At 38.1% G+C, this 16472-nt stretch overlaps 1 protein-coding gene across 1 annotated transcript in view; it reads left to right on the forward strand.

Moving 5' to 3' along the window:
• The window catches only part of LOC121419540, a 34326-nt gene that overhangs the window by 5710 nt on the left and 12144 nt on the right, over positions 1-16472 (forward strand). Inside the window, exons 3-6 of the mRNA XM_041613995.1 lie at positions 2486-2599; positions 9670-9885; positions 10445-10876; positions 11766-11822. Of these exons, the coding sequence (XP_041469929.1) occupies positions 2486-2599; positions 9670-9885; positions 10445-10876; positions 11766-11822 (819 nt within the window). The remainder of the gene's footprint in view (positions 1-2485; positions 2600-9669; positions 9886-10444; positions 10877-11765; positions 11823-16472) is intronic.

A 16472-nucleotide genomic window follows, 5' to 3' on the forward strand; every position in this document is an offset into this window, starting at 1 on the left:
CTTTGTGTCTTTCGAAATCATACAGATTTTTGGGCGGTGATCTGATCAGGCATTGTTTTTGGTGGGTGGGAGAGTTGCACAACATGATTATGAGTTGCAAGAGTGAAACATAAGAATATAACTATTCTGGGAGGTTTGCTAAAAATGAACGACTGCATGTTCTTTCAAGTTAAAACATGATAGATAATATCGCAATGAAACAATCCTTTGTATTGTTTATTGTATTGTATTTTTGTCCACAGGCGTATCCCGCCACAAGCCTAAGCTTTTAGGGTATATGCCTATTTCCTTAAACCCAATGTGTACATATTTATATTTTTTTTATAACAAATTGATTTATGTATGAATTTATGTTTAGGAAAAATGTAATGAAATGGAAGAAAATAAATGTTTTATTTGAATTGAATTGAATTGAATAAGGAAATGTTCAGTCAACGATATGAACTTAATTGACGTTGTAGGCCTATATGTATAATTATGTTTTGTTTTCTTTCACCTATTTCACCTATTCAACATGCCTATAAGAGGAGGTTCACATTAAGGAATGAAATTACATTATCACAATAGTGTATGCTGATCATGAATTATGCTTTTTAGAATGACTTTGAGGCATAATTTTTAGTGATAAATTCTCAGATCAGTTAAATCCTAACATGACAAATGTAACCGCTAAGGATCACATGGCACATGTCACTCAAACCCTTTCATGGCATCGAGCGTTAATAATAGCATGGACCTACCATGATAAAAGCAAAGTAATGTCTGGATGTCACACTGCAATGTAAGCCCAGACTACATACCGAATATTCAATGTTATACAATTATGGCTTGCACATTTTGCCTGATATCTAAAGTCGGGTGAGCCGCAGTATTCACAGTGTTGGTCTTTTGTTCACATTTCTGGCATAAACTTTGCATGAATATTTATATGCATCTGTTCCCACTTGGCGCAAAGCCAACCGGGAGTTAAAAGAGGGAGGAAAATGGGAATGGCGCGTAGCTAGCCTGTGTGTCGAGGTCATAAAGCTGTAGTACACTGCATAAGAGTGTGCATCTTTGCGGGAGTGCGTGTTAGGGCTGTGCGTGTGTGTGTGTGTGTGTGGGAGGGAGAGCGACATTGAATCTGAACATTCACCAGCTAGGGCAAATAACTGATTAAGATGTACATAATTATGATTTATGACCATGTGTATTCTCATGTTCGTGTTTAAGTTAAGGTTTTGATTTCCATTAACGACACAGACATGACACCATCTGGCTTAATGTGCAGATTTTCCATCGGAGCAAATGTCGCCGAAGCAAATGTCATGGAACCAAAGTAGCACGTGGCCCTGGACTTAGATTACATTGGGCCACTACAAAAGGGGCCTATATAGTCGCGATCGCCTGAACCTGTAGGCGCACATGCACATGTTTTAATACTATCACGACTATAGACCCAGTCGTTGAGGCAAATGTATTCAATGTGACTAAATAATGTAGACTTTGCCCTGTCAATTTATTTCTTTTCATCGGAAGTCATACTTGGGTGCATACTGTGGTATTTATTGTACTGTATATCATACACGAAATGATAGCACTAGCGTTACTCATAATGCTGTAATACAACGGATACATGACAAAGACTGTCATTTATATTCCTGTTGTATAGTACCCGATAAGAAAACGGTCTACTTCAGAAGATTCTTTACGGAACGGACCTATATAGCGTTTATCCTTAACTATCATAAAGGCAGAATCCTCTCATCTGCTTATCCCGCTGCTTATGCAAATAAATAACATCCCCCTTTTAAATATACCTTTTGGCTAAGTACTTAAATTATGTTTTTACTAAGTTTCTTCCTACATTCCAGAAAACATATTCATACAGCCTCCACAATTAATGGATTGCTGGTGAGCCGTGATGACATGACTTGCGTCTGAGAAGTGAACTGTAGTATTTTGAACTGAAATGAAAGGAGTTTGAACGTAAAAAAAAGAGAACAGTAAAATTAATTTTAGTGATGCTAATTTCGGTATTTAAGTTTTACGTAAAATTGAAATGATACATTAAGGTAAAACTTATCACAGAAACTCACACTACCACCATCCACCCCACACACACCCACCCATGCACCCACGCGCACGCCCGCGCAAACAACACCCGCATATACGTCACACACTGACCCTGTCGCACACACACTGACCCATGCACACACACGGCGTCCGCCAGACCCTCGCACATACGCACACCTCTATCCAATCTGGCAATCTGATTTGAAGAATGGAATTATCTTTCTATATTTACTTGTATATAATTATGGAATGGTTGAAATATATAAATATTATAAAAAGTAAAAAGGGTACTCCGTACCCCCCCCCCCCCATCATTTGTCAGTAAGATACAGCACAAAAGTTCTGATTTTCGGAGATTTAGGATATTTTTAGGTCTTTTTAAAAATAGATTAGAATCTTTTATATATTTTGATATATTTTGGTTTCTTAGACATTCCTGTGGACGTGGTAGTGGTGGATGTAAGGCCTGTTTTTCTTCGAGGACATGATGGGGTGCTGCAATGTCGCTTTAGAGGTGAACCATTAGCTGTCTTCTGGCTAAAGGGTAAGAACAATAATACTCTATTTGTATTGCCTATGAACTATGAGCAAATTTATTACAGATAAGATTTTGCAGTGTGGCCTTCTGTCATAACTATGCCATCTTTTACGGTTCAATTAAAGAGACAGTTGGTCTCTTCCTATTCCCCTTAACTTGTATGGGCCCTTTGCAGAAAGAGTTGCAATCAATCGCAACTCTAAAAATAATGCGCAACTTGATTTTGAACCAATCAACAACGGGCATTAGGGACTTGCGATTGATTTTTTGACTTGCGTTTAAACGCAACCCTTTCTGCAGCGGATCCCTGATCATTTCTCATTTATACTATGCACCATTTACTGGATGCGTGTGTGGGGATGTGCGGGATTGGGGTGTGTATGTGCAAGATTTGATGACTAACACCCAATCCTTTATTACTGTGTGGGTGTGTGTGCGGGTATGTGAGTGTGTGGATGTAAACGTAACCCGTGATTTTGTAAAATCGAGTGTGCACATAAGCATGTCTGCAACATTGGAACATTTGCATTGCCAAGTAATTGTTATTTTCTACCAATGTCCAGGGAGTAGGAAGTCTCGCTACCTTTCATTCTAGTTACCTATGTCATCCATTTCCTAAGTTGAAACACTTAGATTATTATGATTGTATTATGTAATTTTTCATTGTATGATTGGAATGAAATTGACTTCTAATTTAACTAGAACTTGAACTGTTACAAATACGACATAAATCCGTGAATCAAAGGCTTGATGACGTGAAATTATTTTTTTTTCTACATTTCACGAGTCTGTTGCGCTAAACCTAAAACAAATACAATACCCTTGCCTCAAATTGGCAGGAGTGGCGCCGCCCAATCATTTAACTTTCCAAGAAAAGCTACATTGTTATGGCCTGCGACTAAATAACGGTTTAACTCCATTTTCCGTAAACGGAAAATTGTAGATAGCCGTTCATAAATAATAATAATAAAAATGTCTTGTACTTGTAACACCATCTAAGTCTGAAAAAAATACAATACCCTGGCCCAATAATGATATTAACACAAAATAAAAGGAAAAACAAATTCGTTCGGTAGAGATCTTAGATCTTTCGTTGGACGCTTTCAAACCCCGTCTTAAAAGTTTTTGATGTTCTGTTTAAAGCTATACTTCGATATTATCTTTCCAAACAATTGTCTCCACGCGGCAACATTCATTTTTTTAGCTTTTGCGCCAAGCCAAGACATATTTTCTCTATTGATATATTTTTTTTGGTGCGCCTCCATAGAGGTAGCCTCTTTCATTTAGGGCTCTGTTCATTTTGTTGATTTTTGCTTTATTTTGAGGTTATCTTGAATTTAGTTGTTAACACTGTACTTTGTATATGTCAAGGATCTTGCTAGACCTTTTTCATTCAATATTTTGGTGAGTTAGCTCAGTATTTAGAAGTTGTATTTTATGTATCGTATCTGAACCTGCTCAACAATGCCATTTTCATTATCCTGTGTTGCACTCATGCCTCTCTATTCACTGTCTATTTTACTTATTGTTCAGGCAGTTCAGTTTGTACTTCACTTCCGCCTCTTTAATCACAGACAGTAGTGACGTTCCATCTTCAATGGAGGGGATTAAATTCCTTAGGTTCTTCTTTTGTGTATCATTGATTGTATTTCTTTTGAATGTTAACCATGTATTCACTCTGCCTTCTGATGCCAGAGTTACCTATTCATGTTCTGTTATTCCTGTATACAGGTATCTGAAGTACTGTAGTAGGCCTATTGCTTACTATAGCAATACAAGTGACTGTTTTCAGTTAGCTATTTTACTATCAGGTGATATTCATATGAATCCAGGCCCACGCTATTATGTTGATTCATTTAAATCTACTAATGAATAATGTAACAGTTCGCAGTCAGATCGTATTCAATATGATGTTCTTACTCCCCATCTGTTAGATAGGAAGCCTTCTCATCATCTTCCTCTGACTGTTTGGAAAAGGATTTGTGACCTTGGTATCCGCCGACATGGTCCTACCAAGGAGCTTCCAACAAACTCCTTGCTCGGATGTAGTGTCTTCTTTGATCATAGATAATGATATTGATGTATTAGTTATCGCCGAGTCTTGGTTTTCAGGTGATTACAGAGATTACCCTACTCTTGCGCAGTGAAAATTGTCCCTTCCAAATTACAACATTATCAATAGATCGTCCCAGGAAGACCAGGGAAGGAGGTATATGTGTCCTCTATAGGTCCACATCACGCTGTGTTGTAAATGAAACCTTCAATTGTTCCTCATTTGAATTTTTGGATCTAACCGTCCATCTTACCCCATCATCTCCTGTTAAACTGTGTTGCATTTACCGCCCACCCCAATCCTTCCGCCACACTTTTTCAAGTGGTGATTTTCTTGAAGAGTTTCTCACTCTTCTGGAAAGTGCTGCTGTGGATGTTCATTCTGCTATTCTTCTTAGTGACTTTAATATTCACGTGGATGATTCTTCAGACAATTTTGCTAGATCTTTTCTTAATGGAGTGGAAGCCCTTGGATTCCAACAACACATCAACGGGCCTACACACAAGGCTGGTCATACATTCGACCTTGTCCTTAGTAGAAATTCCGAAGATATTATCTCCCAGCATAGCATTTTACCATTTCTGTCATCTGATCACTCTGCTATTATTTGTACTATTAATCTCAAAGGGCCCCAAAATCCCAAGAAGAAAGTGACTTTCAGGAAACTTTCTTACATTGACCCTACATCTTTTAGTCTGGATGTTAAAGATGTCTTAGATTCCTCTCAATTTCCCTCTTGCCCATCTGAGGCAGCTTCTCTGTCTAATGACTGTCTTGGTAAACTGATGGACAAGCATGCCCCTCTGCAGACTGTATACCAAAGGCTCCCTGGTTTTCTGCTGAAATTAGGGAGGCACGGCGACTGAGGCGACGTGCAGAACGTCGAATGATGAAGTCTGGCCTGCAGGTTGATAAGACATTATATCGTCAAGAATGTGAAACCTACTACAATCTCATCACTGATGCCAAATCAAAATACTTTAGGTCTGAAATCGCTAACGCCGACTCCAAACAGCTATTCAGTATTGTACAGAAACTCTCCACCCCCTCTCAGTCATCCATTTATCCTGAACACTCATCTGCTTCTGATCTCGCCAACAAATTCAGTGAATTCTTTAGCAAGAGGATCAGTGATATTGTGTCCTCTTTTGCACCTGACTTTCCTAGTGATCAACAACATCCTGTGTGCTCTTTGAATTGCAAACTGAGTGAGTTTACTCCAGTGACTGAAGTTCAACTTCGCCATCTCATCAAGTCATTACCACCGAAGTTCTGCAGTCTTGATCCTCTTTCAACCTGGTTGCTCAAAGACTGTATTGATGAACTTCTACCGCTTCTCATAAACATTATCAATTCATCTCTCACAACAGGTGTTGTCCCTGAATCATTCAAATCATCACTAGTTCTTCCTCTGTTGAAAAAGCCCAACCTTGATCCGAATGACTTTGGCAATTATCGCCCTATTGCCAATCTGCCATTTGTTAGCAAGGTTTTGGAGAGAATCGTCGCATCCCAGCTCATGTGCGTTGTGGACAATCATCATTTGCTTCCTGAGAAGCAGTCAGCATATCGCAATAGAAACTGTTCTCTTGAAAGTACTCAACGATCTACTGCTTACCGTTGACAAGGGTAACGAAGCTGCACTCCTTCTACTGGACTATTCTGCGGCGTTTGACACGTTAAACCACTCAGTGTTGCTCCGGCGTCTTGCACATGACTACTCCATTACCGGAACGGCTCTAAATTGGATTGAGTCATACCTGCAAGATCGTACTCAGCGGGTGATTATCAATGGAACTTGCTCAGCACCTTTGAGCTGTGGAGTCCCCCAAGGTTCTGTTGTTGGCCCTCTCCTATTTCTTCCGTACACTGGTCCTCTCGCAAAAATTATCACTAGCCATCAGGGTGTGAATTATGCCATGTATGCAGATGACACGCAAATATACATATCCATGGCATCTGACCAGAAGACATATGCTGTTAATCTACTGAGTGACTGCCTCAAGGACATCAAGGTCTGGTCAGCGAAGAACAGACTCCGTCTCAACGAAGCCAAATCAGAACTGGTACATCTTTCATCGCAATTTAGAGCTACGGAGCCTCTGCCAGACTTCAATACGGGAGAGGGCATACTTAAGATGTCTGACTCTGTTAAGGACCTTGGTGTCACTTTAGACAAGCACCTTACCCTCCAGCCACATATCAAGAACACCTGCAAATCAGCATCATGGGGTTTATTTAGGATTGGTAAGGTCAGGCGACTACTCGACCAAGCCTCTATTGAAAAACTCATTCATGCCTTCGTCTCATCCCATCTAGACTACTGCAACTCCCTCTTTGCCGGCCTCCCAATTTCTTCCATCTCTCCCCTCCAGCGAATCCTCAACACTGCAGCAAGAATGGTAACCTTGAGCAAGAAACACGAACACATCACCCCTATTCTCCGATCACTACATTGGCTTTCAGTTCACTCTCGCATAACGATCAAAATTCTACTCGTTGTTTACAAAATTACCCATAATATATCGGCTCGGTGTAAAAATGGCAGAGGTAAAAATGGCAGAGGTAAAAATGGCAGAGGTAATAATGGCAGAGGTAAAAATGGCACAGGTAAAAATGGCACAGGTAATAATGGCAGAGGTAAAAATGGCAGAGGTAATAATGGCAGAGGTAAAAATGGCAGAGGTAAAAATGGCAGAGGTCATAATGGTATAGGTAAAAAGGGTATTATACCCCCATGCAAAAAAAATCAAAAAGCCCCCGCATGTAAGCCGTACATAGATTAACTAAGAAAGGTTCTAAGAAAATAAAAATAATGGAAACGGTGACATTTTTAAAATCATAGATAGATCGTCTGCACCAAATTGATAATCTTTTGGCTGGAATATCTTATTTTTTCTGGACTCTCATGGACGGCCTTCTCATGTCAAATCGCTGTATTAATATTCAAATTTGAAGCACACTCTTGATTGCAATTGTACTTAATTCATTACAGGGGAAGTTCAACCTCAGTTAAAAGTCATTGTAGAATAGCAGAAAAAATAAAATGATATAGGTGAGGGTTTTCGGAAATCAATCAAAGATTAAAAAAAAGCAATACTTTTATATTTTAATGCTGACGTCATTTGCGAGAAGCTTTCCCATATTTGGTGTATAGAAAATATTAATGAAATGTAATTTTCTAGAAAAATCCCCTTTTTTTTTCTTCATTATATATCAAGAGACAAATCATTTCACTGACGCTCGTGAAATATTTTTAAAGCAATTATGAACCATTTTGTAGTGCATAAAATGTCATGGGACAGCTTCCCATATATGACGTCAAACCCTTTGGGAACCTGACATCCACTTGGACTAGCTGCATTGAGGTATTGCTCTAAAGACTGAACAATAATTGTATCATTTACATTTAACGTATCACATTAATCAGGGGCAGATCCAGGATTTTCCAAGGGGGCACATTTTCCTGAAAAATGACACGCAAAAAAGTTTTCTGCCTACTAACTCGTTCAAAAAAATAATTAGCAAGCTGAAAAGGGTCTCGCTTTAAAAAGGGGGCACACTTGAGTCAGCATATTTGCTAAGATTTTAATTGTACCTCTCAGGGGGGGGGGGGGGGCACCGGCCAGCTGTGCACCATGGAGCCTCCAGTGACATCAATATCTATTTATCATGATCCATCATGATGTGGAAATAAAAAAAATACTTTTATTACAGAATGTACAGTTATTTTTTTATCCAGGTTAAATTTTGAAAGTACATGTAGTTCGAAGTAGACCCGAACTTGCTCGTTTCAAAGGGTTAGTGGCTGCACACATTGGTGTTTACATTTTTTTAAAAATCGTTGGGTTTGTATGTAAAGCGCTGTTCTGCTTACGATCTTAAGATCCTTTCTTCATGCAGTCACTAATTAAAATCATTTTGGCAAGAAAATGCTTGAGTTTAGTAATATAAATGACAGAGTATAGATCTTAAATGGCGAAAAATAACATAATAATATAATATTTAATCAGTTTTTATAGCCCATTTCGTCGACAAGAGTCCGGTCATGGATGATAATTATTATGATGTAGCATATCTTTATCATCTTTACCTCTGCCATTATTACCTCTGCCATTTTTACCTCTGCCGTTTTTACCTCTGCCATTTTTACCTCTGCCATTTTTACCTCTGCCTTTTACCTTTGCCATTTTTACCTCTGCCATTATTACCTCTGCCATTTTTACCTCTGCCATTTTTACCTCTGCCATTTTTACCTCTGCCATTTTTACCTTTGCCATTTTTACCTTTGCCATTTTTACCTTTGCCATTTTTACCTTTGCCATTTTTACCTCTGCCATTTTTACCTCTGCCATTATTACCTTGCACCAATATATCACCCAAATATCTCCAAGACCTTATTTCCCTTCGTTCTTCCTCTTCTGTCAAATCCCTACGTTCATCATATTCCAATGATTTAATTCATGGCCCTCGCACTAAGACCCGATATGGTGATCGTGCATTTTCTGTAATTGCTCCCACCCTCTGGAATAAACTCCCAACTCACACGAAAATGCTCCCTCCGTGGAAATTTTCAAATCGTCACTTAAAGCTCACCTTTTCTCACAACTTTTTTTAATGGATTGACTGTACAATATATTATTATAATCTGCCAACCTGTGCGCTTTGAAACATCAGTATAAAGCGCCATACAAATGTTATTATTATTACTATAGATGATATAAATCCCTACTAGATTATCATGGTTCTGACCCATCTTGTTGACGGATCTCCATTTTGGTTACATGACATTTAATCTGTCGACAATTGCTCAGATGGAAATACTGCAGGTTAACCAAACATAAAATATAACCCTAAAAACTAAATAAACGCCAATCCTACAATCATTTACATCAATCTGAACCAAAAACTCTATCACAATCCTAACTCTGATCCTATGCCTTCTGAGATATTAAGGCCGGATGAAATGTCGTGTCACCCTCCATTATACCTCAATTTTTATTTGCACCACCTCGGATCCCAGGACCCGATCTGGCGTCAGAAACAAATCTAGTCACCTGGTATCCACCGCCACGAGGAGTCACCGTCCCAGCGTATGCGACTGGAAGGTATAACCTGACAGAAGACTTTTCCTTGGTGGTCCATGACGTCGAGGACGATGACGCTGGACGGTACATATGCACACTCTCCGACTTCAGGGGTTTTATTCTCACGAACTACACGCAGGCAACGGTTAAAGGTAGGACCTATTCCTCGACACGCTGACATGGTTATTTGGTACCTCATGGTTTCATAGACCAACCTTTTAGGCAAATAAAATCTGCCTTACAATCTCACCTAAAAAGTTTCACAATAAATTTAGATAAACACAGTGGCTGAAGTTTTACCATTGTGCAAAGTATGACAAAGAAAAGCATATGTTGTGTTGCTCTTTTTAATTGTTCCGTATCATCCATCCTGCCTTCTCTCACCATTTGTATTTTATTGGATACAAGAGCAGAATGTTATGGAATTAAAAAGATTTATCTTTTTCAAGTGATTATTCTATCATTCCCCATCTTAAAGCAAGATTTAGGCCTCCCCTCCCCCAAACCAATATACTACAGATAACCACACCAGGCACCCTAGCTACGGACCCTGACGTTGATGACATTCGTCAAACAGAGTAATTTATCATTTGAGTTATTTTGTTTCAATGATCTACGGCAGGGATGTCCAGTTCCGGTTTATTAGCTGCCTTACAATGGCAGTTGAATTTACATGTTTCATTGTGTGCAATCTCGACTCGTTTATCACAGTTCCACCGCGGAACCCCTTTCCAACTATTGACCAGTGCCCACAAGAAGAGACAGGAAGTGGAGGAAACCCTTGTATGCTGACAATCGAGATAGGTGATGACACGACAGAACTAACATGTCGTGTACGGGGTGCGCCGAGAGGCGTCGTCTCGCTCTCCTGGACCCTCAGTGACGGAACTCTCTCCCAACAAGGTCTGCAAAGATCTGCCAACCCTGACGGCGAGACAGAAGATCTGACGCTTACAATTGACGCAACGCCAAGCAATGATTCTTACGTCTGTACTGCCATTCTGCCGGTGACTATCCGGGGAGATGCGACTATCAGCGTCATAGTGAATCCAGCACCAATCATAACAACCACCGAATTCGTAGAAACTACAAATGCAACAGATCCGTTCACTGGAGATCCCGGTAGTAGATCCCTAGGGACAGGTATGGTATGAATGGCCCTTCGTTTCTCTTTATGCTACAAATTGTTATTTATGCATGAAACTTTTGATGCGAAATATTAATATCACTATTAATTTTGTTGTAGGTCATTATAAGAAAACTGAATATGCAGCATTAGTGTTTTTTTGTCAAGTGACACGATGGTGTCATGTTCTTCATGATATTGACTTCTATCGGCAAAATGCTTAACAAACGATAGATATTTTGTCAATTGGTCAACGCATTTTGGAAACCGATTTTCATTCCTGTAAAGAAAGAAGAAACAAATATTATAAGTGAGCACAATAACCATATACAAATGCAACAGATCCGTTCACTGGAGATCCTGGTAGTAGATCCTTAGGGACAGGTATGGTATGAATGGCCCTTCGTTTCTCTTTATGCTACAAATTGTTATATATGCATGAAACTTTTGATGCGAAATATTAATATCACTATTAATTTTGTTGTAGGTCATTATAAGGAAACTGAATATGCAGCTTTAGTTTTTTTTTGTCAAGTGACACGATGGTGTCATGTTCTTCATGATATTGACTTCTATCGGCAAAATGCTTAACAAACGATAGATATTTTGTCAATTGGTCAACGCATTTTGGAAACCGATTGTCATTCCTGTAAAGAAAGAAGAAACAAATATTTAGAGAGCACATTGACCATATACGGTTCCATATAGTACCTGTCTTTCTTATTCCGTTTTTATGATATGTTTATGACGTAAATAAAAAATGCCTGGACGAATCTCTTTACTTAAAAGCGTAGAGGATATTTGGAACAGGATATCTAGTGATCATACGATTTTATTTGTTTCAGTTGATTTTCTTCAGTTTCTAATATGCGAAGTAATCATTAAAATTATTTTTGTTAATTGCAGTTGTCATCGCCATAATCATCGCCATCACCTTACTCATCACCTTAATCATCATCTCCAGTAAGTTAAAATAACTTGGCTAATAGGCTTTCCCGATCCAAAAGTTTTTAAGAATAGTATCACAACGAACGACAAAGTAATTCATGGAGATCCATTTTCTAAAGAAGTAAAGAAAACATGATGTACATCGACGCGCGCACTTTAACCTTTGATGGCGATCTGTGATGTCGCCACTTTCATGGGGGGGGGGGGGGGGTAAAACGGAGAGTGGATTTTTTTTAAACACATCAACTTGTGTTATATCACTTAGCAAATGACAAAGGCAAAGCTTACTATTGTATAATATTATACAATTAATGCACATTTATGAGTGTGTTATGACGATGCAGCACACTCGAGGGTATTTACAATTATGCGAAATCAAGAGGCGCTTGCGTCGAGTGCTTTTGCATAATATTGTGAATGCCCGAGAGTTGCTCGCATCGTCACTAACATCACGAATCTTAAAATGTGCATTAATTGTTTTATGGAAACCTTGTTCAAATCCCTCCAACTTGTGTACGATCGCACAGACGAAGAGATCACAAGACTATCAATTATGACATCACAGGCGTATCTACTATGCGCGCCTAAGTAAGCGCATCAAAATCCTAGCCAGCCTCTTTTACTGAATGCGTATCAGTTTTTACGTGCTATTGGAACTAATCAAAGACCTTATAATATATTACTAGACCGAAAGCTGCGCGCGCGTTCAGCACAAAACAAATGAGATTAGACTCCGCCTACCGCGATCATTTGAAGACAAAAATAAGCCCCCATTGACATTCATGAGCGTAAATATATTCATATTCCGGCCTTGTCATTGGCTAAGAGCGTCATTAATACGCGATTTCCCCGATTCTTTGTCATCGATACTAGTGGTATCGTGTTACAGAAGTAATTATTCATTTGACCTCATTACGTCATCTAATTTATTCATTCTGAAACTTTTCTTTCCACACAAAAATGGACCTACGAACAGATCCGGTGAGTACGTATAAATTGATATAACCACATGAATTCAGTGGACTATTTACAAATTTCACACTGTAAGGTTATTTCTCTACCAAATTAGAGAGTTTACTATCATTCTTCTGTTAAAGGAAAGCAGAATTTGGTCTTTGAAATTGAAGTTAGATTGTCATCGTCGCCCAGTGCAGCCTGTATGTTGCTTGCAGTGTTGCGGTTATGCCGCTGTGTTAACCACATGTATTTTGTACGGGCTCCTAGCCGATTGGGCATCGAGAGAATTTCGGGCCGGTTTGGTTCACCTCCAATTAACAAGGACCAACCCACGATTGATTAAAAGCAAGAAGAATGAAGCTTCTTTTTGTACACTGTAACGTTAGATCTAGAGGGAGATCTGCATCTATCTTCAGTAGATCGAAACCCAGTCAGGAATAAACTGTGAAGTGGAGTGTGGATGAAGATATATTGCCTGTCATTGTGTCAATCCTCACTTTAGTTTCAGTTTCAGATATCAAATTTATTTTGCATAACTTCAGGCTTCTTCATTTAGCCCCCACCCATTTTAACTTATTGTTATTTATAAATAGGGTCTATAGTTAGACTCCTAGACCAAAAGCTTCAGTCTCTCTATTTTGGTTGTTCCGCTGAACTGTGTTGGCTCACTCACGAATAGTAAAAAAAAATGTCAGAAATTGTTGAATAAATCCCCAGAAACGACGGTTATTCCTGTATACGAAATAATATGCTGCTCTGCATGCATGTTTGTCTTATTATCAATAGGCTAGATCTAGATAGGCCTAACGTTAGATCTAATTTCTAACTTGGTTAACAGAGGATCTAGGCCTAGTGTTACTGTTGCTTCTTATTAATATTATTTTAGACTTAGATCTAGGCCTACGGTACTTCACTTTTATTCATCGATGCTTTCTAATTCTAGGCCAACCTAATTCAAATCGAGTCATCTAAATTATACTTTCCCAACCCGCGACACTTACCCCAGGCCCAGGGCTTATGATCTAGGTCTGTAATTTAGGCCTAGATCTAGGTCTGGGCCTAAACGACTCCATTTACATGTACGAGTATGCCTGTCAGTGTCAGTGGACCAAGGACTAGATCTAATCTTGGTCAATAATGGCAATGAAGTTTAAACTTTTAGCCAGGAATAAAAGACATCAAATCCATATAGGCCTAGATCTCAGTTTAGAACCAAAGCTTTACTTTCTAGGTCTAGATAGATCGAGAGTCCATCGTTACTATCTAGATCTAGACCTACGAGTAATTTAGATACGCGAATGCTGTTGCACAGCTCTGAGTCTTGGACTAGATCTATACTTTCTTACAAATAGATCTAGACCTAGTGCATGAGATGAAATTATGTTAAAGTCAAATGAAATAAGATTCGGAAATAAAAAGATGCAGATGTTTCTTTTTGGGGGGAGGGCAGACATTTGAAAAAATTTAGAGAAACCTAAAATTCAGAAAGCGAGGGCCAGAAGTAACCAATATTACCTATGGCCGTTTTGTGCATTTTCTAAAATAAAATTGAAGGATGTCATGCAATTCTTTTTTTGATGAAGGTTTTCACATTTCATCTCTTACCCAAATCCCTCCCCTATACATACGGCCATGAAAAATATCACTTCTTATTATTGTACTCTCTTTTCTTTCACAAACAGGTTGAGTTTGAAGAAAAAGAAAAGCAGGTCGAGTTTGAAGAAAAAGAAAAACAGGTTGAGTTTGAAGGACAAGAAAAACAGTATAGAGGTCTACCTATATGGTTCAAGATGATGATCATAAGTGCATGCATCATTTTGCAGATTCTCATCCAGGTATAAAAGTTAAACTAACCCATTCAAAATTACAGATACATTACATGCATTGAATGTTAACCATGTTTACATTAAATAAAAATAACCTGAGCCACAAAGAGGTAGGATCTGTACGGAACATACACTTCTTAAATATACAGGCTCTCGAGTCTAAAATAGAACCAATGTCAAAAGTTATGTACTTTGGGCAAATTTATAAAATTAGGACATGTCCTTGATCTACTCGTAATTAAATTGCCTTTTTATTTCCTATTTGTTTATAAACAAAGCAGTATTTATTTTTCATGAGTTATATTTTATAAAATTCATTTTATTCATTCTTTAGTGTGATATTCATATTTCATATTTGTAGATTTACAATTTTTTTTTGTTTTACATTTTGTCTAATAGGATGATGCAATTTGACAATTTCCATGGAGGTGATTGATGATGATAAATAATTGGTTAAGTAGGCCTAATAGAACAGTGCCTGGACCAAAGAGAGAAATACAAACTACAGCAGTTATATGAGTGAGTGAGTTAGTTAGTGATTATTTTTGATAATGGAGGTTGTTCACATGTTTTGGGCAATAAAAAGACCTGCCTTTGAAAAACCCATTTCAATTTTGTTTCTAGATTATAGTTAGTGTCGTTTTTAATTACAGATCAAAATATTCTGTGCAACAAAACATATCAACTTTAATTCTGACTATTCATATAATTTTCATATGTTAATTTATATATTCATATTTACAAGAAATCTCTGTCATTTTTTCGAAGAGTACATGTAGTTAGAATGGAGAGTGGTATGTAAACTGCAGAGAACATGTTTAAGTGATATGCTTTATAGAAGTACAACTTTATAATTAGAAGAAAGATTTCCTATGGTATGTGTTGAAACATATATACCTATGCATAGTCTCACTTTTCTTAAAACATTTGTTTTATAAATCATGACAATTTAATTGATTTTCTTTCTTTATTTTTTTCAATCTGCAGGACTGGTGTAACAGATGTTTTCATTCAAGAAATCCAACTATTCAACATTGAAGACTTAGGAACCACGTGATGAAGATGGAAAAGGTTTTTTTTTTCAAAGTCCAATTAAAAAAAATTATTATCACAACCCAAATTCATGACGTATGAAATTTCTTATTGATTTTCATTAAAATTGGTTGCAAAAAGAGAAGCTATAAACATACAAATAGGAGCAGCGGATTGAAGTTGCTTGAAAGTGGGGGGGGGGGGGCACAGGGAAAATGCTGTTTTATGTGAAATTTTTAAAAAGTTGCGAGCAAGCAAAATTTTGACATTTTAAAAACAAATATCCAATTTTGTGATAGATTTCGACAAAAAATTCAAAATGATATATTTCACCCTTTGCTTTCCTATTTCTTTTTTCCCCTTGGTCGTGATTTTTTTTGGGGAGGGGGCAAGAGCATTGGCGGCGGAAGGCAAAAGATTTAGGGGGTCCACCTGAATTTATCCACCTAAATCTTAGAAGGGACCACAAAAATTTCCAGTAAAAAAAAGGTTGTCAACCACAATTTTAGGGGGCACAACAATTTTAAGGGGGGTCTACCTGAATTTAGGGGGGACGCAGGAAAAAAATTGACGAGCAAAAAAAAAAAAAGATTCTCAACAAAAAATTTAGGAGGGGGGACTGTCCCCCACCTCAAATTTAAGGGGGAACAGGTCCCCCTATCCCACCGCTTCCACCGCCTATGGGCAAGAGTCCTTCAAGCCCCCCCCTCCATCTGTACGAACCTGCTTATATAACCCACTCACATGAATTATTAAACTTAATGCACACAGGATTTCCTTCAGAAGTATATTATAGAAATGAAAATATTGTTTTCTTGTTTCAAAGGGCACTCGTCATGGTGACCATAAA

This window comes from Lytechinus variegatus, chromosome 8 (assembly GCF_018143015.1).
Source record: "Lytechinus variegatus isolate NC3 chromosome 8, Lvar_3.0, whole genome shotgun sequence".
Classification (NCBI taxonomy): Eukaryota; Metazoa; Echinodermata; class Echinoidea; order Temnopleuroida; family Toxopneustidae; genus Lytechinus; species Lytechinus variegatus.